General features: G+C 41.7%; 1 protein-coding gene across 2 annotated transcripts; it reads left to right on the forward strand.

Moving 5' to 3' along the window:
- Window positions 1–1,309: 1,309 nt before the first annotated feature.
- LOC6616831 (homeobox protein abdominal-A) lies at window positions 1,310–23,781 on the forward strand. 2 transcript variants are annotated; one of them, XM_032721408.1, is made up of 6 exons: window positions 1,310–2,429; window positions 3,226–4,222; window positions 4,979–5,235; window positions 8,836–8,883; window positions 21,106–21,329; window positions 21,399–23,781. In XM_032721408.1, the coding sequence occupies exons 2-6, from the start codon at window positions 3,360–3,362 to the stop codon at window positions 21,771–21,773; spliced, it is 1,767 nt and encodes a 588-aa protein (XP_032577299.1). In that variant the 5' UTR covers window positions 1,310–2,429; window positions 3,226–3,359; the 3' UTR covers window positions 21,774–23,781. The 2 variants fall into 2 exon arrangements, with proteins under 2 accessions (XP_032577299.1, XP_002041167.1); XM_002041131.2 differs by lacking the exon at window positions 1,310–2,429 and having other exon boundaries at window positions 3,138–4,222.
- Window positions 23,782–24,315: the final 534 nt, after the last annotated feature.

Consider the following 24,315-nt stretch of genomic DNA (forward strand, 5'->3'; position numbering starts at 1 on the left):
CCGCTGATGGATCAATTATTCAATTGTTATAGCCAAAGATTTGGCAATCAAATTTGAGCACAAGTCGTATTCCAACAAATAGACAGGTAGGATGCACATTAACTGGCAGATTTATGAATAAAAAATAATTTAAATAAATTTGTTATGTTTTAGAAACTGTGTATTACGGTAAACACTTCAAATGTATGAGTGTTTAACTAATGGCTAGAAATTATTTAATGGAAAAATAAGAAAATTCTGTGATGTTGTATGATTTCAATAAAAAATACAAAAATAAATATGGAATAACTATAACATTGTTTCTACTGCTTTTTTCAATAAATGAAATCTGGTGTCTTAATTTCACTTATCAATACTAAAAAATTATTCATTTTATCCTAACTTTATAATTACATTCATTATGTCCTTATGACCAACAAAAAATATATTGGAATATTTGGTAAAACTTAAAAAATTTAATTCCATTCACAGTGTCTCTTCTCGTTTTTTAACTGTCTGTGTAAAATCCTTCGAAATGTCAGATAGCAAAGTTCTCTAAGTGGAAAAGTTAAGAAATTGCAGATTCGCTTTATTTCCGCACACATTTGCGCTACGAAGGAGGATGAGAGCAATAGTGGAAAAGGGATGAGTGAAATGCTTGTGTGTTGTCCAATTTCAATCATAAATTTAAAATTTTTCATAAAAATGTCATAACAGCAATTCCAGTGACAACAGAAAAGAGAGAAAATAAAGGCGCACAAAAGACGGTGGCCGAAAAAAGAAGAGGCAGTGCTGTCTTTTTGCCGAGTCGGCATTTTTATCTGTAGAAATTTAAGGGTTTTTTTTTGAAACACCACTAGAGGGTGATTCCACAAAAAAGTCAAATACAAATTTTGGCTAATTTGTATTGAAAGACACTCACTCAAAAGCAGCGCACTCAAAATGAATAATGCATGGTAATTTAATCAACAATAACATTTTGCCAAACAAAGCATAAAACACTTAAAAAGCATTAAAAAGCACTCAAAGCGGGGCTCCAATAGTTTCCATTCTCACGTTATAAAGAGTCAAATTAGGAGAGGCACTCAAATCGGGAAATTACTCACTCAAAGCAGCGAGGCGGCCATCATGCGAGAGAGCGGGAAAGAGAGAGAGCAGGGACGGTGCTTGGCTTGAGTGCATGCGAGCAGGAGCGGGACAGACATATGAGCCGGCTGCGCTGCCATCTTTCTTATTGCCGCCGCTGCTGCAGTCGACGTTGAGTCAGGGAGTGAGCCAAAATGAATTGTCACAAACTCAGCATCCAGTTGCCCATAAGAACGCTCGCATGGCTTTTGTATTGCGCCATAAACGTTTCGCTGCTCGTAACGCCACAACGCTCGACGTTTCGCAGCGGCTTGGCTTTCGCTTCTCTTCTCGCGCGTAAAGCGGTCTCCTCAAAAAAAAAAAAATAGCAAACAAAAAATATAAAGGAAAACCCCCTCTGTAGACAGACAAAACTCAAAGTCTCCAAAGACTCAAAGCGCCTCAGTCGCTGCCGCTCTGCCGCCGTTTCTGTCGACGCCGCTGCCCGCGCTGGCAGCAAGAATTACCAATTACACGAAATTTTTATACTCTTTTAAAAATTTCGTTTTATTATAATATTTATTATCGTGGCGCGCAGTAGTGTCTGCGGAACTCAGCTCTCCACTCTTTGGAATTTCGGCCCTCCGATTCCGATTCGGATTATACGATTATACGACTATACTACTGTAGTGCGGCTATACGATTCAGTTTCCGATTCGCCGTGTTTATTGTTCCGTTTCGGCCGCCGGCTTATTGTCACTTTAGTGTTATAGATCGCGTAAAATATAATAAAATAGTGTGTGAAATTCAGAACCGAAAAAACTGTCAAAACACTACGTTTTATAACTCTCTGTGTGCGGTTCGTAAAAATTAAAAAGACATAAAGTTGACATCGTAAAAAGGTTCTCGCCTTTCCGTTCCAGACTTCGATAGTTCTACCTGCAAAGTGTTTTATGGCATTTTAAACAAAGTAATTAAAGCAAAACGTTGGGAGAAAGCATTTCTCCGGCCACACACATACTCACGCACTTGAGAAGTCGTTAAAATCCGCAGGAAAACTGACTCTGCCATAAAATACAAGAGTGCCATTAAAAAAGATCGCGCGCCTATAAATCACACATACGAAATCCCGCCGGCATTCGAATTTCCGCGTAATTGATGACCGCATTTTAATTGCTTTAACAACAAATAAAAGATACACACACCCCAAACACACACATGCGACACACACACTTGTGCCACAGCTGCAAAAACAACGTAACCATATGCAAATTTAACAAATTTCGTTGTGAATTCGCCAGCTTCGAGCGAAAAAAGTAACAGAAACAGAAAAGCTGCAGATACAAGCTGCTCGCCAAAAGTTCGCTAGAGAAAACTTGAGAAAGGTAACAAAATGCATTTCACTTCTCGGAATCGAGAATAGTAGCTTAAAGTCGGCCAGGTGGCAAAGTTTCCGAATTCTGTCTCACTAACTCTATCTAAAAAGTACTAACTGTTTGCCATCTCATGTAGTACGGTAAAAGTAACCCACATACTAACTCATTGGCATTGGCAGGAAAATCTAGCTGAAAAATATATTAAACATTTGGATTATATATGTTTTTCACTTGAGTTCTGTATAACGCTACCCGAAAGATTTATGTTCAATCCAAACATATCCAATTTGGTTAATGTTCTTTTTATGCTTTCCGAGTAATGTTTATAAACATGTTATATTTTTTGTTTTGCCATTTTTAATTCTTGTTTATCACATTTGACGCCATGTTTATTTTTGTTTTTAGTACCTTTTAATTCGATCAATTTTGGCAGTGATTTATATACTAAGTCCAATGTAGTTTGCATTCGATTATAAAGTAGGAAAGTCAAATACAGAGACGGGAGATGTTCAATCAAGACAAGTTTATTTTAATAGACATTGATGGAAATTAAATTGCTTTGTAAATCTTTTAAGTTTATGAAAAAGTTAAAGAGACAATATCTTTTATTTATAGATGCTATCTAAACAAAATGTATAAATATAAAGTAATTCAAGTTTGAGATTTAGGTTATGCTTACACACTTAGACGGAACTTATGTTTTATCAGGGCTAGAAAGCGCTCCTCTCCACGCTGAATTCAAACAAAATTTGTTAAAGTCACACGAAGAGAAAACTTTAAATTCTAAACGAAATACTCAATCTAGCCATTAACCAAACGACTCAGATAAAGAACTCAAATCATTCGAACTCAGAAATCTCCGAAACTAAAATAGAACAACAAGTGGACTAAACGAAATTCCGAAGATCCGATCCTCGGCCAGAGAGCAAAATATGTGCAATGTCAAAATTTGTTTTCGATAGTATGCTGCCAAAGTATCCACAGTTCCAGCCGTTTATCAGTTCGCACCACTTAACCACCACCCCCCCGAATTCGTCATCTGCAGCAGTTGCCGCCGCCCTAGCCGCCGCCGCCGCCTCTGCCTCCGCCAGCGTTTCAGACAGCAGTAGCAACAACAACAGCAGCAACACGATCGCTGGAAGCAACACAAGCAACACCAACAATAGCAGCAGCAGTCCAAGCAGCAGCAGCAACAACAACAGTAATCTCAATTTGAGCGGAGGATCCCTATCGCCGAGCCATTTGAGCCAACATCTGGGCCAATCGCCCCACTCACCCGTATCCTCATCGTCGCCCTTCCAGCAGCACCACCCACAGGTGCAGCAGCAACACCTGAACCACCAGCAGCAGCAACATCTGCACCACCAGCAGCAGCACCACCACCAATACTCCTCGCTCTCGGCCGCTCTTCAGCTACAGCAGCAACAACACCACATTAGCAAACTAGCCGCCGCCGCAGTTGCCTCGCACGGGCACGCCCACCAGCAACTGTTGCTAACGCCCCCTTCAGCGGGCAATTCTCAAGCGGGCGATAGCAGCTGCTCCCCATCGCCCTCGGCGTCCGGTAGCTCCTCGCTACACCGCAGCCTCAACGACAACTCTCCCGGGTCCGCATCCGCGTCCGCCTCCGCATCCGCGGCCAGTTCCGTCGCTGCTGCTGCAGCCGCCGCCGCCGCTGCGGCTAGCTCCTCGTTTGCCATCCCCACCAGCAAGATGTATCCGTACGTTTCTAACCACCCTAGCAGCCATGGAGGGCTCTCCGGAATGGCCGGCTTCACCGGACTGGAGGATAAGTCGTGCAGGTGAGATAGATTGCCCTGTGTAACTATGGGATCATAAATCTGGGTGGGTTTTAAATGCAATCGTACAAAAATTATCTTGAATAATCCTAGTAGGGAGAGCAATTATAAAGTCAATGACAATGGATCTATATTTTACATTTAATATTCGCACTTATATTTGGAGTGCATAGATAACATTTACTTGGCTTCAAAGCCTTTAAGAACATGTTTCCGTGGTTGGAAATACAATAAAGAACACTCAGCTTTTCCAAGAACTAATTTCGCGTGCTCTCAATTTGGCGAGCGGAAATGCCAGTCGAGACCTTCAGTAAAATCAGCAAACACTGCAAAACCGCAAATCCGTTTCGAATGCGCCCTAATTATCGGGTCCCGGATCCTGGGACTCTGGACATTTTCCCCCCGGCCACCGGCCATTCATATTGACTGGCCATAAAGTCGGAAAATTAGAGCAGCCTGTGGTGGCCGCTGGCAATTTGTCGCCGGCCACAAGATTCGCACGCATGTTGACCTTCCGCTGTGGCCATTTGCATATTAGTACTACTGTATGGGCACTCCATGTGCATGTACAGTGAACCCTGCTGCGCGTGGGCGTGTTCAGGATTAGTGTGCAATTAGAGCCAACCGCAGTTGGTGGAAGGGGCATGCAAATGGCCACCTCATTAGCATTTGACTTTAGAACGGGAGCTGGAGTTGGAAACGTACTATGAGCAGGGATCACCAACAATAATGGCTACTTTCTCTCTTCCGCACACACAGCAGGTACACGGACACCGTCATGAACAGCTACCAGTCGATGAGCGTACCTGCCTCGGCATCTGCACAGTTCGCTCAGTTCTATCAACATGCCACAGCCGCCGCATCCGCGGTATCCGCTGCCAGTGCCGGCGCGATCGGCGTGGACTCGCTGGGAAATGCCTGCACACAGCCCGCCTCCGGCGTGATGCCAGGGGCAGGGGGAGCGGGCGGAGCCGGTATAGCCGATCTGCCCCGGTATCCCTGGATGACACTTACAGGTGAGTCAACACTCGATACTCTAATTAGGGATATATATTATACATAAGTAAAAATTCACTGCCAGAATGTGTGTCTCGGACACTTTCTGAAAGACTTCGGATCTGAAAGTCAGTGCCAAAATTGATAAATCTTAAAAATTATCAGATTCTTAAAATCGAAAATCACATATATCCCAAAACAAGTTTATCAGACTGAGCCAATCAATCAGTCTTTAAAACTAACAGTCTGTCTATCGTATCTACTGGGTTCTATATATCATGCCAATAATTATAAAATCAGAAATAAACCGTGCACTTCACGGAATGTATATCGTCTTAAATCAAGAATAAATTGGCTTTAAGATCTACAAAGCGATCTTTTAGAATTTTGTGTACATATAAATCATGGCCACTTACACTGAAATAAAAAAATCAAACACGAATTTGTAAGAATTTATATTGGATTGAATTATTTATCCGCTTTGTTAGGTTAAATACTATACAATACTTTGAACAAATAATAATAATATATAATAATAATAATAACCAGATTCAAACTGATTTACAAATTGTTTGACCTAACAAAAAACGTGCAGTCGAATTATCAAACTAAATTTCCCAAGTGTAGTATTTGGAATGGTTGCTCCGTACCTTTTATAAACAATAGATAAACGTGGCGCAAACGTTCCCCAATGGCATTCCCATATCCACTGACATTCCGCCTCCAATTCCAATCCGTAATGAACACTTTGCGGAGCACTTCCAAGTCGTTTATTTCGCATAAGTCTTCCAGCCGATTCGAATCCGTAAACGAAATGAACGAAGAGCTAAAAAGTTGGCAGTAAATAAAAATGAAAATAGTTTGAGAAATGCTTCTCTTGTCTGTCGTGTTGTTTGGCGTCGATTTGTAATTTAAATAGCCTCAAGGTTGCCCCCACCGACAAACGTATAGCCCAAAATGCCGACCAAAAACCACTGCGATGTGCCCCGCGCATACAAAATCCACATATCCGTCTAGAGATACAGATACAGATACTTTTTGGCCGCCGCTCTTTTTATGCGGCTAACGTAGTACGGGCGAACTCGCTTCAAATTTATGTGGGTCAGTTTAATTTACGCGATCCGCTCGCTTTTTCCGCGCATTTTTGCACAGCAGATTTATTTATCATTTCTCATGAGGCCACTCGATTTCCACGCTGCACAAGAAGAAATTGAACGAATTCAATTTTCCAATGTGCCCCGCGGGTTGAATGCCTCCTGATTAATGGAAGACACCATATGAATAGACTGTCAATTGGCCTGACTTATGGACTGCACATCGGTCGTCGTAATAGAAAAAGATCGCGCGACGGATTTACGCGGAATTTACGGCATAGGCATGTTAATTAAACAGTATAAGTAATTGTTAATTGACGATCTAGCAGACAGAGTATAAATAATGACATTAATAGGAGAAAACAAGGTAGTGAGCTTAAGGGTCGAATGTTTATCAAGTGGCATATTTTGTCAAGCCATTAGAACTGAAAATCATCGAGAAAAAGGTTCAAAAGTTTCTCGGTCTTTTTTTTTTGGCAGTATAATTTGCATATTTGGCCAGATTTGGGTGTTAATAAATCGATACCCAGCGCTCCTATTAATCTATGCAGATTAAAAATCCATTCCTCTATTTTAGTGGGTTTCTGGTTCGTCGATACCCCGAAAGATATTAATATGTGGCTAACACACCTATGTATTTGGCCGGCCAGCTAATAGATACACACATTCTGCAGGCAAAACCTGATTGTGAATAAAAACCCGAAGCATCGGCCGGTTGGGAAGATAAACGGTATTTCGCACAATGAAATATTTTGCATATCTCCCGCTCACAGCGCCAAGGCGATAAAATTGTCAACGAGATCATAGAGACGCGACTGGCGGCGATGGAAGTAAATACGAGCATGACGCCATTATGGCAGCCAAGTGCGCGACACGTCGACGCAGCCCCCTTTGTCCACCACTCCCTAAATGCACATGCTGTACATAAAGCTGTATATACGTACGATGTATATATGCATGTGTTTTGGCACTATATCCATGCACTTGCATGTGGATTGCACAAGAATCGCTTCTCCTCCTTCGGAAAAGTCTTTTCGCTTGGCTTTCACTTGGCCAAGCCTGCGAACCCACCCAAAAAACTCACAGACGAAGACCAAGACCGAGACCCGGACGCACCGGCAACATGAACAACTGCAACAGCAACTGCAACAACCATTGCTGCAACAACGGCAACGTTTTACAGCTGAATGCTTGCCAAATGCAATTTAACTAATGAATTTTAATATTTTACGCCAAAGCGTCTGAATGAATTTTCATTTTCACATCGTTGCACCGACTCCGGCAGCAACATCAACAATGTTGCCAAGGGGGCAGCAGTGGGAAATCGCAGGAAAAGCTGGAAAATGAGTAGAGCTGCGCGCCTGCACCTGATTATGCTGATAAGAAGCAAAGAGGTTAACTTTTCTTAATTATCTGGAAAAGCGCAGCCCGACAAAGCATGAAAATGGCAAGTTTCCCATCGCCTTCAACACTGCGAATTCGCAAACTCAGCACGCTCCGTGGAGAAAGGAGAAGGTGGACATGAAAAGGTTAAGAAGTAGGCACACTGACAGAAAACGTGCAGTGGGTTCTAAAACAATAGTGCATATATTTACTGACTCAAAATAATAAAATTCTATTAGAAGAAACATTTTTATCAGAAAAACAAATGTAAACTTATAAAATGCATACCAAGTTATTGAACAAAATAGACTTCGGAATTTTATATTGAATGTGCAGATTAGCTCGTTCCCTTTGATATTAGAAGTTTGTTATGGGTCCGAGTATTTATTAAAGTATTTTCGTCCATGGGCAGTCAGAACACTGACTTTGCTAGATAAGAAACGTCTGCGCCATAAATTGTGCAATCATCAGTGCGACAAAGGAGTCTCGGCCTGCAAAATCTTTGCACATATTAGAGATTGTCTGTGCCCCGTCGTCCGTCCGTCTTTCCGTGTGTCAAATAAAGTGGCAACATCGACTGGCGAATGACCAGAAATTTGTGTATTTTAATTAAAAATGCACCAACGATGCCGAGCAGCTTCATCTGCTTATTAATTAGGAGGAGTCGGTCTGGTCGTTGGCTGGCATCATCATCCTCCCCTCCATCTTGCCCAGTATTTTGCTCATATCTCCGTTCATATCGCCGACATCTCCTCCTCCTCCAGACCGGCCATCGTGGTCTACTTAAAGTGGAGCCGGTCCAACTGGCCGGAGGTTCACTCGGCCGGTGGTCCGCCGACTGCCGACTGCAGTGGGCCGGCTGATGCTGCTTTTTGTGGCTGGCGCTGACAACTAAATTGAAAACGGCCCGATTGAGTGGTTTATGAAAGCTGCCATGTGGCACAAATATCCGAGGGGGCACTGGACACATATGATTTGAGGGATCGACGCTCCATTACTCAGCGGGATGCGCTCAAGGCTGTTTGGCGCGGGATTTCGCATTAGCAGCACATATGAGAAGCACAACTCCTTAGTTACTTAGAAAAAACTCAAAGAAAAACCGAAAATTAATTGCTTTTCTCTTCCTCCTTTTTTTAATTTTAGACTGGATGGGAAGCCCCTTCGAGCGTGTCGTTTGTGGCGATTTCAACGGTAAGTACCGCAATTAACCGGAAACCCTTGAAGTTAATATCCCGACTGACATTGAAGCAATGGGTTATTGCACTAATCGGCCGTGGAATATGCCGGAAAATGCTATTTTTTAGAGCCTGCCCAAATGGCCTTGAAAAATATGATTTACCTGCTCAACCCGGCGACTTTCACCCGCCGACGGAAACCCTTCTTTGTAAAATGCAGCCTGCAATCTGCCGTCACATGACTCCTGCTGTCCTGTCATAAATCCTTCAACCTTTGTTCACTTCCCTGTCTTATTCATTGTATAATTTCATTGTTTATCGGAGTCATCTTCTGGCAAATATCCAAAGCAACCAATGGTTTTCAAGCCAAAGGTTTGGACGTCTGGCAACTGTTCGCTTTCTATGTTGATTTAGCAAACTCCGTGAAAGTTGCACCGATAACTCAAACATGCCGGTCAAGTACCCGACCAAGATCGTAAATCACAATTCCCATGCTGGGGCCCCCCAAACTGCAAGCTGCTGTTGTCCATAATAATTGGCCGAATACCTAATGAGTCGATCTCGATGTCAGAAAAACTCACTGAAAGTCGGACTCTCGATTGATCGATTTGTACGATCGCCGATCTGCGATGGGTCCGTTGTTCTGGGCCTCGTTAAACGACTTTTTATGGTCGTTTTATGATCTATTTACGATTTTACGCATGGTCTTGTGCCGTGCATAACGATCGTAATGTTGCGGCCACTGCCGAACGATCCCCGTTTTATGGTTCCGATAATGGCGTTGATTGTTTGGCGAATCACCATCGCGTTTAATTATTTCGACAGTCGACAAGGGCAGCCGCAAACACGAGTAGCCACTGTCAATTGCTGGTTAAAAAAACGCGGTCATTAATCGGTATTCACATTCACATTCCCAATCCCAATCCCATCTATGTATATGCCCATTTCACTTGAGTTAATGGCGCTTCCCATTAGTCGCGGCTCGAATTAGGGGCATGTAGTCGAATAACAATAGGGAACCAAAGTGTGTTTATTGTTTCACTGCTTGGCTTATTTCCGTGATTAAAGGGGTCCAGAATTTCTAATAGCAATTAACAATTAGTGTTGACCGTAACGACTAATTAAACCAAGCGTTGCATTTGCATAACAAATAATTGTTATGCATTTTTTAAAATTTGCATCTTCCATTTAAGTAATTTAAGTAATATGATGTTCATATTTTACAATAATCCCAAGCCTGGCTTACAACTTAAAAAATCCTAATGATGTTCTATCGATTGGGAAATGAATCCAACCATTTAACTCCCTACATTGCGCATACGCGTAGTGGTCCCCCTAGTGACATTAACAGCCTACCCCCTGTTGTTGGTGTGGCATGTAATTGCGAACCGTTTAATTGTGCTCGACCACTGGGCAAACATTGCGGCACATGACCCAACAATCTGCCTTGCTGGTATTATAGTATGGAGGCCTCTGGTCCTCTGGTCTTTGGTATTTCTTTTGTGGTCTCCGGACCTGAAATGAAATCGGAGCGTTCGTGCCAGAGTTTGCTGCCGCAGAAGTACGTGCCACGGCTCAGCTTTTGGCGTCACAGATCGTTTGATATTCGAGCGGTTTCAAGTCCCCTGAACTGCCACTGTCGATCCTCTGGTGTTTGTTTTGTAAATAAATCACTGGCATTGGCGTTGAGCGGAGTCATTCGGGCAATTTACAGCACTAACAGCCGCTGTTTGACAAGTAATTAACTCACCGAGTTCCAATTTCCATTCTGCATAGATCGCTATGGTGGAGTTATGGTTGGGTATAAGATTACAATCAAAAGATCGGACCACAAAAGCGTTTCTTTAAGCTGAACTTTACAAGTTCTTATATCAGCTTAGTTTTGTTTCACTTTTTTATGAAATTTAAATATTCCCCAGGTGCGCTAACATAAAGAGCTCCCACGACAATTAATAATTTGTAAAGCAAATAACATAAAAATTTCGTAAAAGACCGATTATGTTAAATGTTAATATTTTTAGTCATCATATTTCATTCACAGAGCTTAAGAATTTCTAATAGATTTATTCAAACTTGCAAGTTATTCATTACAAACGCAAACATGTGTAAGTTTCGTATAGAGTAAAAAACATTTCTTTCAGCAGTTTTAACTAACTATTACAGTTTTGAATAGTTGTTACTGCAATTTTTAAACTTGCTCCTACACTTTATGACCAGTTTTAAAAGCGCTTGAATTTTTTTCTGAAACAAATCACTCATTTCTTTTCAAAGTCCACAAAGCTATTATCTATCTTCATGTCACGATTTATTTGCATTCCTTGCACAGCGAAATCGGCGCGAATGGAATAATAAAATATATTATTTTTATTAATTTTACAAGCCATAATTGCGGCTCACGATAATCTCGTCAGTCGGGGAATTGAATTATTGCCACAAAGACCTCTCTATCTCTGAGCCAGTCTCTTTCCTCGCCCGCCCGGCGGTCTCTTTCTGAATTCAAATCTTTGTCTTGGGATTTGAACTCGTCTTGCTAGAAATCAAAGCAATATCAATGTTTAAATTCAATTGTTGGCGGCAATCAATGTCATTGGCAGGGGATTCTGGGGGCGCGAAGATCCGCCTCTCGCAGATAATCGTTGATCCCGCACTGGGGTTAAGATCCCTCAGCACCCCCCACCCACTTAGCATCCCTCTCTGTCTGCATACGTGGTGCTATCTCGCTCGAAACATGAACGACGTCTGGCAAGGGTTAATTTATGAGGCGCGATAAGCGAATTCCATTTCGTTTCGGTTTTGTTTAATTTCCGATTCCCTGTATTGTCTGTTTTCCTCATTTTTATTTGGTCTTGTTGTATTTACATTTGGTCCCTCTTTCTCTTTCTTTTCAACCCAGCTATCTCTCTCTAATGGGGAGTGAGAGTGAGGGGAGTGTGCGACACCGTGTTATCGGCACGTTTTCGGTCGTTGTATTATTTTTTTTTTTTTTTTGGTTTTTTTTATTTCTGCCTGCGGCGGCGGAAAATTCGAAATGACACGTTTCTCCAAGTGTTGTGTGTTTCTGCCGTTTTTTTTAACTACCCCGTGAGGCTGTTAATCTGCGGTTTTAATGCCCGAGTAGCGCAAATTGGCAAAAGGGGTTTGGATTACAAGGATCCGGCGCGGTGCACCACGACAGGATGACAGAACCACAGACAAGGACAAAATGGCAGCCAGACTGGCGCGATTTTTCGGCAGCGGTAGTGGGCCGGCAGACATGTAAATTTGGCCCAGACAAAATCAAATTAAAAGCACACACGTTCCACAGACAATTGCCGACTCGATCCCAGTCCATCGCTGGCGCTTAATCAAAGTTGATTCCCTTCATGCATGACACACAGGCAGAAAAGTTGATAAAGTTTACTATTCATCATTGTAGTTTACAGCAAATTATTAGATATGTTTATTGAAATATTTTTATATTTTTATAGGTATTAAGTTTCTGTTCTTAAGTTAGAATTTAATAATTTTGGGAAAACTCTTTTTCACAGTGCACATTTGTGAGTCCAAACAAACACATCATTAGGCAAACTTTACCCATTTTCATTAACTTAAATATTTAATTTACACAAAAGTTTTATTTAAAACTTGACTATGGCGTGCGACATTTTTGCAATTTTCCATTTTCCGTATCGCGTGCAATGCGTGACTGTGGGCATTTCCCAACCATCCTGTTGCGATAAATTTGAAGACAGAGAGTAGTTAATATTAATTTAATCGCGGAATTAAACAAGTTGCTGGCGGTGTCGGTTAATGCACCCTTGTTCTATTCTAGCGGCTAAATTTATTATTTCTTCTGATTAATTGCGAGATTAGAGTGTTTATGATGCACTCAGTTCTCTTTGATGCGCCATAATCGTTGGGTAATGTAAGTGGCAACGAGGTAACAACATTTCTTGAGGATGAGAATGTATTTATTAATGGAACTGAGAGTCCAACTTCTAGTAGAATTTCAATATTTCATTAGATCATTCTCATAATTTTAATTTTAATTTTTTGTGAGCTCTTATTTTGAAGATTGTACATATGTACTTGTAAGTATATCTGTTACAATTTCAACGATACAATTCTGAAGAACTTCCCCTCAATTTCACTTAAGGAATACAGGAAACGATGATTCTATTGTGTTTTCGGTATCTTCCCCTTGAAGAACTTGTTTTTCCAGTTGTTATCTTATGTGAGAATCCTTTCGTACCCTCAGTCATCTTACCTAATGAAGCAATTCAGGTAATTGGAGTTCCTCCGCAGCAGCTTCGTTGTAATAGTAGTGAAAAGAACAAACTTGAAAGGGTCCAACACTGGGGGAAATAAAAACCTGTAGGTGACAAAAGACTTTTCATCTGGGATCAATGCAGCACCAACAGCCACCATTTCCTCAAATTACTCTCTGGCAGCCATTAACAAAAGGCAAGCTGTACGAGTGTGTGTGAGCCATTAATCAGCTTTGTCAGCCAAGGAGAATTCCGAGGGAAGTTCAAGATTGGAAACACTAATAGGTGAGGTTCGTTTTCTGTGGTCTGCGGTGCATCGACATTTTCTCAGGAGCCCACAGGACCACACCTTGGCGGGGGGGGGAAGTAAACAGGGGTTTGCTGTGGGCATTATAATGAAATTTCCAGACGAGGGGGATAAGCATGAGTTATGCGCACGCCTAGGTAAATAGAACCCGCATCGCTCGATCGATGCTTTTTATACGAATTTAAGTGTCACGTTCTCGTTTGATGGAAGTTGGCGGGGGATTAGAGAGGGGACACCGATATGGGTGAGGGTGCTTCGCTGAATGGCGTTTTAATACGTCATCGTTTCAAGTCGGCCCACGCAATCTAACTTATGGCCGACATCTGCCCCCAAGTTCTGCATTCGAGTGGGAATAGGAATCCGGAGTTCGTGTTTGTTTTTACCAAATAGGAATATGTATATATAAGTATATACACGAGCGCTTGGATCCGTGTGCACTGGGCCATGAACAGAGTTGGGAAAATGAGACGAAAAAGGCAAGGAAACCCAACCAAAGCAAACAAAACACCGAAGAAACAATACCAAAATGCGTTCTCAGTCGAAAGCAGTTGGCTCAATTTATATGTATTTTCAATAAAAGTCGATATAATGCTTGCCAAGGTTCATAGAACGACCAAATGAACTTGGAAACGGCCACAGAAACAAAAAAGGAGAAAAAGAAAAAACCGGCGGTGGCAGCCAATGAAGGCAATCAATTTCAATTCAGTTTCCTCGCCTTTCCCAAAACGCCAAACCCAATGAGCCGTCTAAAGGGCTAGACGAGGCCAATTGCAGATGGGTTACGGCTTCAGAACCTTTTTGGTACCCCTTATCCTGTTTAAATGGGTGTATTGTGTATTGTAGTGTACTGGGTGGCCAGGCAAGGTTGTGATAAGAAAATTTTAAGAGCTCAACTGAATATTTAATCACACTATTACAATATATATATTCATACTCAAAATTTGACTACAAATAAGGTGTATAAAATAAATTCCGACCTTTATGGTTAAACGACACTTTAAATCTTTAAACCAAATACAATTCTTTAAAATTAATTTTGAGTTATAGTTAAATTATTGCAACTATTTCTGAAAAGTACCGAGTATTGATCGTCCCAAACGAAGCTTTTGCTATACAGTACCCTTTGTCTTCATTTATCCTCCGAAATGAACCCCTAACAAAGGATTCAAAAAGTGTTGATGAACTCGACCAGCGACCGAATGTTAGCTATGTCAGATACAGATACTTTTTCAGATACAGATACGGACAACTAATTCCACTCACATACAGATGGAGTCTCTTTGGCGCCACATCATTGTGATCATTGAATGGCCGTTGATTGTGTCGCATCGATTCGCGGCGATTTTAATCGCAGGCGGAGCACATTAAACGCCTTTAATTTGCAATTAAATTGCGGCGAACAGACAGAGATAGAAAATCCGCCAGAAACAGATAGGACAAGGGTGCTTGAGTTGCGGTCAGTTGGCGACACGTGTCCCCTGGAACAGCGCCTGAAACAGACGTTCGCAAAAATCTTGCGGATTACCAATTCTAGACGCCTAATGCCATTTATAGACCATCGCTACAAATGCTCCACAGCTGTCCGTCCTTCCAAAATTAGTTTGGCTCCAGCTCACCGCCCGGAACTCCGCTTCTCCTCTCTCTTTCTCTCCGGGTGGGCCAACAAATTTATTGGAACCACTTCGCCGCGATGGTTTGAGAAGGGGGGCCCAGAAAAAGTCTGATTTTCCGGTTTCCTTTTGGCACGGCTTTCTGCCAACCCCACACATACATTCTGCGGCTGGTTTCTTCCGTTTTCCCTTTTCACTTTTGCCCATATATTTTTCACATTTATGTGGGGTATTTTGTCTTATCACACCCTCGTGTTTGCAGTGCGTGCAAAAAATGCCAGGGGACGGTGGGGAATTGTGCGATGGGCGGTATGGTTGTGCCGCCCACCACCCACAAGATTAAAAATGCCATAAAGACAGTAAGGGTGAATGGCTCTAATGGCTGCCGTTGCCGTTATTTGCCATGCCACTCGCTTGCGCTCGCTTTTTCTCTCTCTCTCCCTCTTTTTCCGTCTCGTTTTCACTCTGTGCAAAAATAAAACTCGGGCTGTTACCCTGTTGGCTTGAGTTACCATGGCTTCTGGTTTGAGTCAGAACTGAGGGCTGTCTGCACTTTCTGGGATACAGGGCGCATTTCGAATATTTGGAACTGGCAATTGGTTATCTGGCGAGATAATGGGAAAAACATATGAGAACATTCAATACATTCGATAATGCATCGGTAAGGTATTTTTCGAATGGAATTGGGTAGCATTAGACATATGCCTGCAAAAAACTGATATGACTCAAAAAACGAACGAAATTATTAAGAAATCCCAATGAAAGTCATTGTTTTTGAGCTGACAAAGCTTTGATATATGTATGGATTTTATAACCTATCGTTAATAATATAAAATCTAAATTGGTAGTAGTTCTCCCTAAATTGGTGGAGAATTTTTCCTTTTATCGCCTCTCTCTTTTGCATTTTATTTAATCCTTCATTTTTCTTTGAGAGCATTTTAATTGGGAATTCTAATAAACAATTTATTTCAACCCCAATACTTTTCTCTTGCGTTAAAATAGAAACGGGGAGTAATTTCAATAATGGCGTGAAATATTTGATGAGAATATATTAATCCCCCAGGAGCCTGTGTATTTGCAACATTTGCCAGGAATTTTCTCCACGGAACAGAACGAAACACAACTGACAGCGACAGCTTGCCATATATTTTCCAAGATTAAGCACACAATTAGCAGGGGAAATGGGACGTTGGAGTTGGGGGCGTGGCAGATCTGATAGCACAAACAACAACATTGGCAACGCGCTGCACATAAATAGCAGAGGAGGAAGACTCCCCCGTAAAGCAGGCTTTCCGCTGCCAGGTTTTCCGCAAACAAGACACCACCCACTTTTCCTCGGCCTCTGGCGTACGAAATGGCTGTGAGACTGATTAAATTTAAATAAATTTAATAAACATAAATTATTTGCAATGGCAACCAGGAGCTGCTGTTGCTGCCGCCGCTTTTAGCCACCCCAAAAAGTCGAGCATGAGCGCAATTTAATGGCGGCGCTTACCTGCCACTCCCCAAGTATCCTGTGTACCCTGTGTTCCTGTCTCTCGTGAACATCCTGCCCATCCTCCCCCTTTTCGCTAAAAGCCACACAAAAGCGCCAGATGTTGCCCGTGAGTCTTGTCGGAACAGCGTTTAAGCGGCTTTACTTTCAAAGTTTAATTAGTCTTCGTCGTCGCTCAAAGAATTCCACGCATTTGCATATCCTTGGAAGTTGGGGACGGGAATGGGCGCTAGAAACAGCCCCCTGGGGATCTCATTTATCCCGAGGTACATTGCAATTTGCGCTTAATGCCTGAAAGATCGTCTTCGTAAAACGATGAACTTCCTTAACCAGCGGAGGGAAGAATTTGTTGAGCCATCACTAAATTCCCGCGACCCCAAAAATATTCCTCATTTCAGAGCATGTTGCTATATCTGTGTCTGCCCTTTGTTTATATATCTCTCAACATGCCATCCGGGAAGTTAGTTTCGAAAATTCATACCAAATATAAACAAATCAGCATAAAACATATGCCAGCCAGTGAAATTTCTTCTCTCTTGAATAAGAAAACGAGATAAATATACGACAACATAAATATGCGTACACATTGGTGGAAGCCTTATTCCTTATATGAATGTATTTTTTCCTCAAAAGTTGTTACATTTTAACTAAAAAATGCGTGATTCAGATAAAGAAGTCTACAAAAGACATCAATATCTTCATACTTGAGCAGTAACATTTATTCTTACGTACACAATTCTGTAACAATGTCTAAAAAATGTGCTTTTATTGACAAATTTCGCTAAAATAATTTTGTACAATTAAATGCCTTACATGACTATAAATTCGTTATATAGGAAAGTAAGAAATGATACTTAATGTTAGTGCTAAATCAGTAATATATAAATTTTACCCACACAGTCCCATAAAGTTTACATAAACCCACCCAACCCAATTCCGCTCGAAGACAAATGCACAATGGAATTTGCGCGCCAAAAGTACACAAACAAGTCAAAGGCGGGAAAAGTTCTCCAATCACACAAAACTTGAATGGTCAACAGCAGCAAAATCATGAAATTTATTTGCCGGCAAACAATTTGAACCAGCTAGGAATAGGAATTCAAATTCAAACTAATTGCCGGCAACTGAAACAACAACAACGCGCTGAAGCTAAAGCACGCCACAATGTTTCAAAGTTCTTTGTCAAGCGATATGTAAATTTGTTTATTATTTACCGAAAACGAAAGCAAGAACGCAAGAAAGGGATGAACGCAGAGAAAAAATAGGAGCCAAACACTAAACACGAAATACTTGTGCGGCAAAATGTTTGTTTATTGTACATTTTTTTTGTCGCTTGATAAACAAGACTCGAAGTCTTGTCAGCGTCCCCACGGAACCACTTTCGAATGCATACATAGATACTCACACACACAGTGCCAGATACTTGGACAAACTATGGCGCTCGCCCCCTTTCAATGTGTGTGAGTATCTTTATTGTACGCTTTGAATTGTTTTTATGATTTTTATGTCATCATAAGTTTCAGTCTGCGCTGTTTTTTTCAGCTTCTCGTTTTTGTATGTTTTTGTGCTTATTTATACGCGGCGCTGTTTATTGAACAATTACGTTTATGATTATTAATATTTTTAATTGTTAATGTCATTGTTATAGACGCTGTCCCGGGTCTGGGCCATAAGCATTCCCATTCTCATTCCCATTCTCGTTCCCATAACCATTCCCAGGCCCATTCGCACCGTTGACAGCGGCGCCTTGGGACGGCTCTCCTGGCCTTTTTGTCACCTCTCGGATTCCCTCAGCCAATCCGTAGAGTATACAGTGGAATTGCCCATTGTGAGCAGCCCCATTTTGGACGCCAACGCCACCGCGTCTGGAATTTCCTTCGATTCCGAAACAGATTTCTGCCCTCAGCTCGATTTTCCGCCTGGCTGTTTTGTTTACCCGTCCGTCGCTTCACTCAATTGCAGCCACGATTTATGGCGCGCTAATTGATTTTTAATTGAAAAATGGTTTTCCTTAGTAATTGTGCAACGGACCGGTTCGACCGGGCACCTCAACTCAAAAATATAAACTTCAGATAGCCGCTAACCGCTTGTCAAATCTACCGAAGCTCTCAAGTTAATTTTACGATGAGTGTGTAATTGAAATTCAACCAATAACCTACTTCTGATCCATGAATTTAAGTCGATTTGCGAGTCAATTGCTTACATAAGATAACTTCAAAGGTATTTTTGCTTTATAAATGCACTGTGAGATTAATCTAACTTTATGACTCACCAGGGGGCATAATGACGCATGTTTTTAATGAACGCCATTATAATATATATAATTAATTTGTTTTTATTAATTAAACGTTTCTTAGCTTTTGTTTCTTTCTAAAATTAAATTCAATAAAATATTTTTGTTTAAAGCAGTATGTAAACAAACGAAACTCATTCACCCTAATCAACATTTAACGATTTTTGGAATACCTTTACTTTCTGAAATATTTGTACTACGTCTACAAAATTTCTTCTGCTCCTTTGGCTCTCGCTGAGCTCCTCCGTACTCTGCTTATAATAATGATTTCATAATTTTTAAAAGATCAATGAACCCTCGAAAGTCCCCCACAAAGCCGCTCGCTCAAACACTCAAATCCGAAACCCAAATTGAAGCCGTCGTAGACTCTAGACTTTTCCCAAGCGGATTTAAGGCTTTCCGAATAGTTTTCGAGATGAGTGGAACTACAGTTGGCATTGGAAAATCAATAACAAAGTTGGGCCGTGACTCAAAGTGAGCGCTCTCCCTTTCGCTCAGATCCACATTCACATCCACGTGTGAGTGCTCTCTTCGGAATTCCGGTTTGGCTGCGCCGACTCACCACTCACACTTAGAAAAAACTCAGGCGTTGCCATGCCGACGTTCTCTCTTTCCCATTCTCCTTGCCTATATGTGTGTGTGTCTACCTGTGCGAAGGCAGACACTGCGGCAGCCATGTTGGATTCCATCACTCCGTCCTGCGAGCCAGCAGCCATCTCGCTCGCACCTGCGCTTAGCCATCGGCGGCCATTGCGGGGGTCGTAAATCTTGTTTAGGGGCGCGTGTGTCCTGGGAGTCGTGATTTATGGGACGAATTGTAGCTGCTCATTGTAGCGTGTAAATAATTTAGATTAGTTTGGTATTCCTGGCCACAGGATCGCAGAGGGGAAAACGGGAAAGGGGGTTGATTAGAATTGAAATTGCTATTGCCCCCTTCCCTTTTCACTGTTTCCTGTCCACTCCAGTAACAATGTATTTCGCATTTTATTACTGCTCTCCTTAAATTAAAAGCAGAGTATAGTGTTTGTGTAACAAGAAATTAATTTAAAGGATTAATTTGAATTTAATTATCGCATAATGAAATTAAATAACACGATTCTTTTCCATTTTAAAACATTTGGGTCCGTGACATGCTAGAACAATTTCTAAATACATTTTATTAAGGCGTAAATGCAATACATATACATTTTTATCTTAACATCATTGTTCTGTTCATCAGAAAAACAGGAGCTAGGGGTTTTTTGAGTTTTCACCAGTGAATCACCAATACTTCTTATCGGTTGAGGTAAATTCAAATGTCACGGCCTTATTCGCCCGTAAATATTTTGCCAACTATTCAGTCTCATAAAAAATGCAGCGGAAACTAGAAAAAATCCCAATGATTTACAACTGCAGCCGAGCAAGATTTACAAATCTGCACCTTTCATAATATTACGTAAAAATTGTCCCTTTTTTTATTTTGTCTGCTTGAGCGGTTACCGTTGGAAAGTCGCAACTTGCAAACCATAAAAAATTGCCGTTGACATGAAAACCTTTTGCCAGAAAACTCGGCACAAAGGCAGCAGTGCAAAAAAGAAGAGACATGAAAGCCATAAAACGACAAGCGGGTATAAGTGAGAGGCTGTTAGGCTGGGACTGGGACAGCAATTTGTAGATAGCGAATTTTTGATTTCCGTAACATAAACACGGAGCCTGTGCCATTCCGAGCGCATCTCCGCACACCGTCGCGCAAAAAATTCGCACAGGTAGCATGGAAAATTGCTAAAAATAAGAAACAAAAAACGAGACAAGAAAGTAGAGAAAGGAATGCGGGAAAAATCGGGGAAAAGCGCTGGCTGCTGGCCACCAGGGCGAGACCTGCCGCTGGGCGAGTCGGTGTCGGTATTGGTAGCTTCACCCTTCCACGCACTGCGTGCGATGCCAATCCGCAGTGGAATCAGGTCCGCAATGGACCCCGGGGTGTTGACGTCCTGGGGCTCCGGCTGCTGACGTCAGGTCTAGCATCAGATCACTCCCTTCTCGCTCTTTTGAAACAATCTGTTAGTTTTTCTCGTAATTTGCAGTCAGACATTCGCAGTGCAGCTCAGAAAAGTACCCCCAAGCCCCCATACCCCAGCACAAATCATGTGTCGACGCCTGACATGTGTTGCAGCTGGACAAAGTACCATTTTCGACCGTCTGACACCGCCTTAGCAGCTCATTAGGCGTTGCCGAAAAAGGCAAAAACATCTTCTTAAACATAGTTTCAAGCATCTGACGTGACTTTCTCCGTTTTCTCCTCCTCAGGCCCCAACGGTTGTCCCCGAAGGCGCGGTCGGCAGACCTACACTCGCTTCCAGACCCTCGAACTGGAGAAGGAGTTTCACTTCAACCACTACTTAACTCGGCGAAGGCGCATCGAGATCGCACATGCCCTCTGCCTGACCGAGCGACAGATCAAGATCTGGTTCCAGAACCGGCGCATGAAGCTGAAGAAGGAGTTGCGAGCCGTCAAGGAAATAAATGAACAGGTGAGCTGATCCTGCCGCAGCACTTAAGCTCTTAACTAACTTGCTTTCCGTTTTTAATTTACCTTTAAGGCGCGACGCGATCGCGAGGAGCAGGAGAAAATGAAGGCCCAGGAGACGATGAAATCCGCCCAGCAGAACAAGCAAGTGCAACAGCAGCAGCAACAGCAACAGCAGCAGCAACAGCAGCAGCAGCAACAGCACCAGCAGCAGCAACAACAGCCGCAGGACCACCACTCGATCATCGCACACAATCCAGGCCACTTGCACCACTCGGTGGTAGGTCAAAACGATCTCAAGCTTGGCCTTGGCATGGGCGTGGGCGTCGGAGTGGGCGGCATCGGGCCGGGCATCGGTGGCGGCTTGGGGGGCAATCTGGGCATGATGAGCGCCCTGGACAAGAGCAATCACGACCTGCTAAAGGCGGTCAGCAAGGTCAACTCTTAAGCTGATAACAACCCATCGCCCAGCCGAGCCAACGAGCCAATCTTCCACCAGCCGCACCACTAGCATCACCACCGTAGCCACCGCCAGGATCAGCGTCCGGCGTTATTTTTCGTCTCCTGTCTGTGTAGCGCGCGAGATAGCAAGCAGAAGATAAACTCGATAACTAAAATACGTAAAGTTTTACATAGTAAATAGTTGCATAAGTCTACAAAAAACATACATACACGCAAATGGCTGGGTGCGATGGCTTAGAGGCAATTAACTGGACCGGGTTTTATTGCTGTGGATCGACTCTTTCTGAGGTTTCCCCAATTGCAGTGGCCTATTTGATAGAGCAACGCATGCGATTCCCTTCCGGATCTCCAGTGGCAATTTGTGTATTCGACATTTCTTCTTCCATACTTTCGCTTTTGCAACCCCTAAATCGGCAATTCAACCCCCAGTGCAGAGTCTCTGGGCCAACGGGCCCAATTCGGTAATATTAATGGATAACTTGAACTACTTAGAATAGCGGCAAATGCCTAAGGAAGAAGTTAGCAGGAGACGCGATCTATATAAATGAATATTGACGAAATGAGCGATTTTTGATAGTCAGAGAACTCCGTTGCCCACCATCAACCAACTTCCAATGGAAGTGGTTTTGGGGAAGGCAACTTGACGGATTCGAGTGTAAAATTATTTGCGACTGCTGTAGGATAACCTAGTTCGATATTTAGAGCCACGTTCGACTATGTTAAACGGTATATGAATACATAAATATATGGATATGCTTACAGATTAAAGATACTTACCTATGGAGTTATAGAGCGTACGTTTTGTATCCACCTATTTATTGGAAATTTATGTTTATGTTTTAAAAAAAAACCCCTCTTCCAATGTTTTGTTAAGTGATGTGTTTACTGTGTGTTTGCTGTATTTCGTTGTATGCCAACGCTTGAATACAATGATTTCTTCAATGCCATATTAATCTTAACTCGAGAGCAAGTAAACAATTAAGCAGCTAAAGTAAAGTACGCAAAACAATTGCGCAAGTATTTCCATAAATACCAGTTGTAAGAACAAACGGTATGCAACATACCTAAAAGCATAATCACGATTTCAAATACGTAATATTAATAATGAGATATGAAACAGAAATGGAGTGTTTGCCAGTGACTAAAATTTTAAATTAACTACCATTAAGCGAAGAACTAAATAGGCATCGCTTGAAAGGCCTACAAAGCTCCAAAAAAAAACAACAAACAGAAATTAAACTCTGAAATACGTATTAGCTTAAGGTTGCAACCACAAACAAACTGTCGAATGAAGGCCAAGAAGGGGGAGTTAAAAATGGAAATATTGGCAGAACCCATATACGTAGATTTCAAACTTCCCAAAATAAAATTTACCTAGCGTAGTCACTCGCGGATTGCAAGTTGAATAAAGTCAGAAACTCTATTTATTATACAAAACAGAAGTGGATGGCTTTCACAGTGCTTATTGACAAATATATATGAATATATATTACAAATATATACAACTATGAACTAACATGTGTATGTATAAACACCTAAATGTATGTGTAATTAGTATGGTTAACACTAAAAGCAGTCGAGTCAAAGTAAAAGTCACCTTTTGCCCAAAACCAGACACCACCAAAAATAAGCATCCCCAACCAGCGCTCATGTTTTTTCTCGATGGGATCCCTACTATCCTACTGTCCTTTGTTTTTCAAGTCCCACTGGTCGAGTGGCGACAACCTTTTGCCTTGTTTCACGGCCGGATTGAAGGAAACTGAGTGGTTTCTGTTCCTGTTCCCGCTTCAGTTTTGGTTTTTGTTGCGTTTCAGTTTGATTTAAGTTAAATGTTTAGTCTTATTTGGACGGCCTAGCAAATTAGAGCATAAATCAATATTTTGTTTGAACCCTAATGCTAAAACTTCTGTTAATTTTACTTTAAGTTTAGTTGTGACGAATTGTGTATTATATAATTTTATGCGATTTTAAAATGAATGCGAAAAAATTAAAAATACCGTTGTTTTACTCCGCCTGGGAAGCAATTGCAACAAGAACCCATCCATACGCTGACCTTTTCGATGAGGTCCAAAAACTTCAAATCAAATGTAATATTAGCTAATGTCTAAATCTAAAGAACATATATACGTAGAATCAAGGCGATACTATTTATTAACCAACCAAGTTTACTCACCCAGCCGAAAATATTCGGAGATTGCGATAGTTGAAGAACCCGCATATACGTAACTGAATTATATTCGAACCTAAAAAATCCTAATATTAGACCGACCGAAATATTTGCCATCGTATTTGTACATAAAACTGCATGACACCTATTTATGTTAAGAAAATGCATAAAACCTAGAAAGCATACTTCGTTTGCGTGCAAACAGATTTCAGCCAAGGGGATTAATATATATGAAACTATGAGCAAACCCGAAAAAGGGAAATTAAAAATAACGTTAGCATAAGCGAACAACTGCAGTGAAGAACTAATAAATAAATAAAACCAATGCATTGTGTGAATCTGATTGAGGAGTGGGTGCTCT

This window comes from Drosophila sechellia, chromosome 3R, assembly GCF_004382195.2.
Source record: "Drosophila sechellia strain sech25 chromosome 3R, ASM438219v1, whole genome shotgun sequence".
In the NCBI taxonomy this organism is placed as follows: domain Eukaryota; kingdom Metazoa; phylum Arthropoda; class Insecta; order Diptera; family Drosophilidae; genus Drosophila; species Drosophila sechellia.

Excerpts from the sequence above, each read along its gene's own strand:
- LOC6616831 (XM_032721408.1), top strand. The coding sequence starts at position 3,360 with ATGTCAAAATTTGTTTTCGATAGTATGCTGCCAAAGTATCCACAGTTC. Across the intron at positions 4,223-4,978 it reads CTGGAGGATAAGTCGTGCAG|CAGGTACACGGACACCGTCA; the intron begins GTGAGATAGATT and ends CCGCACACACAG. Across the intron at positions 21,330-21,398 it reads TCAAGGAAATAAATGAACAG|GCGCGACGCGATCGCGAGGA; the intron begins GTGAGCTGATCC and ends TTTACCTTTAAG.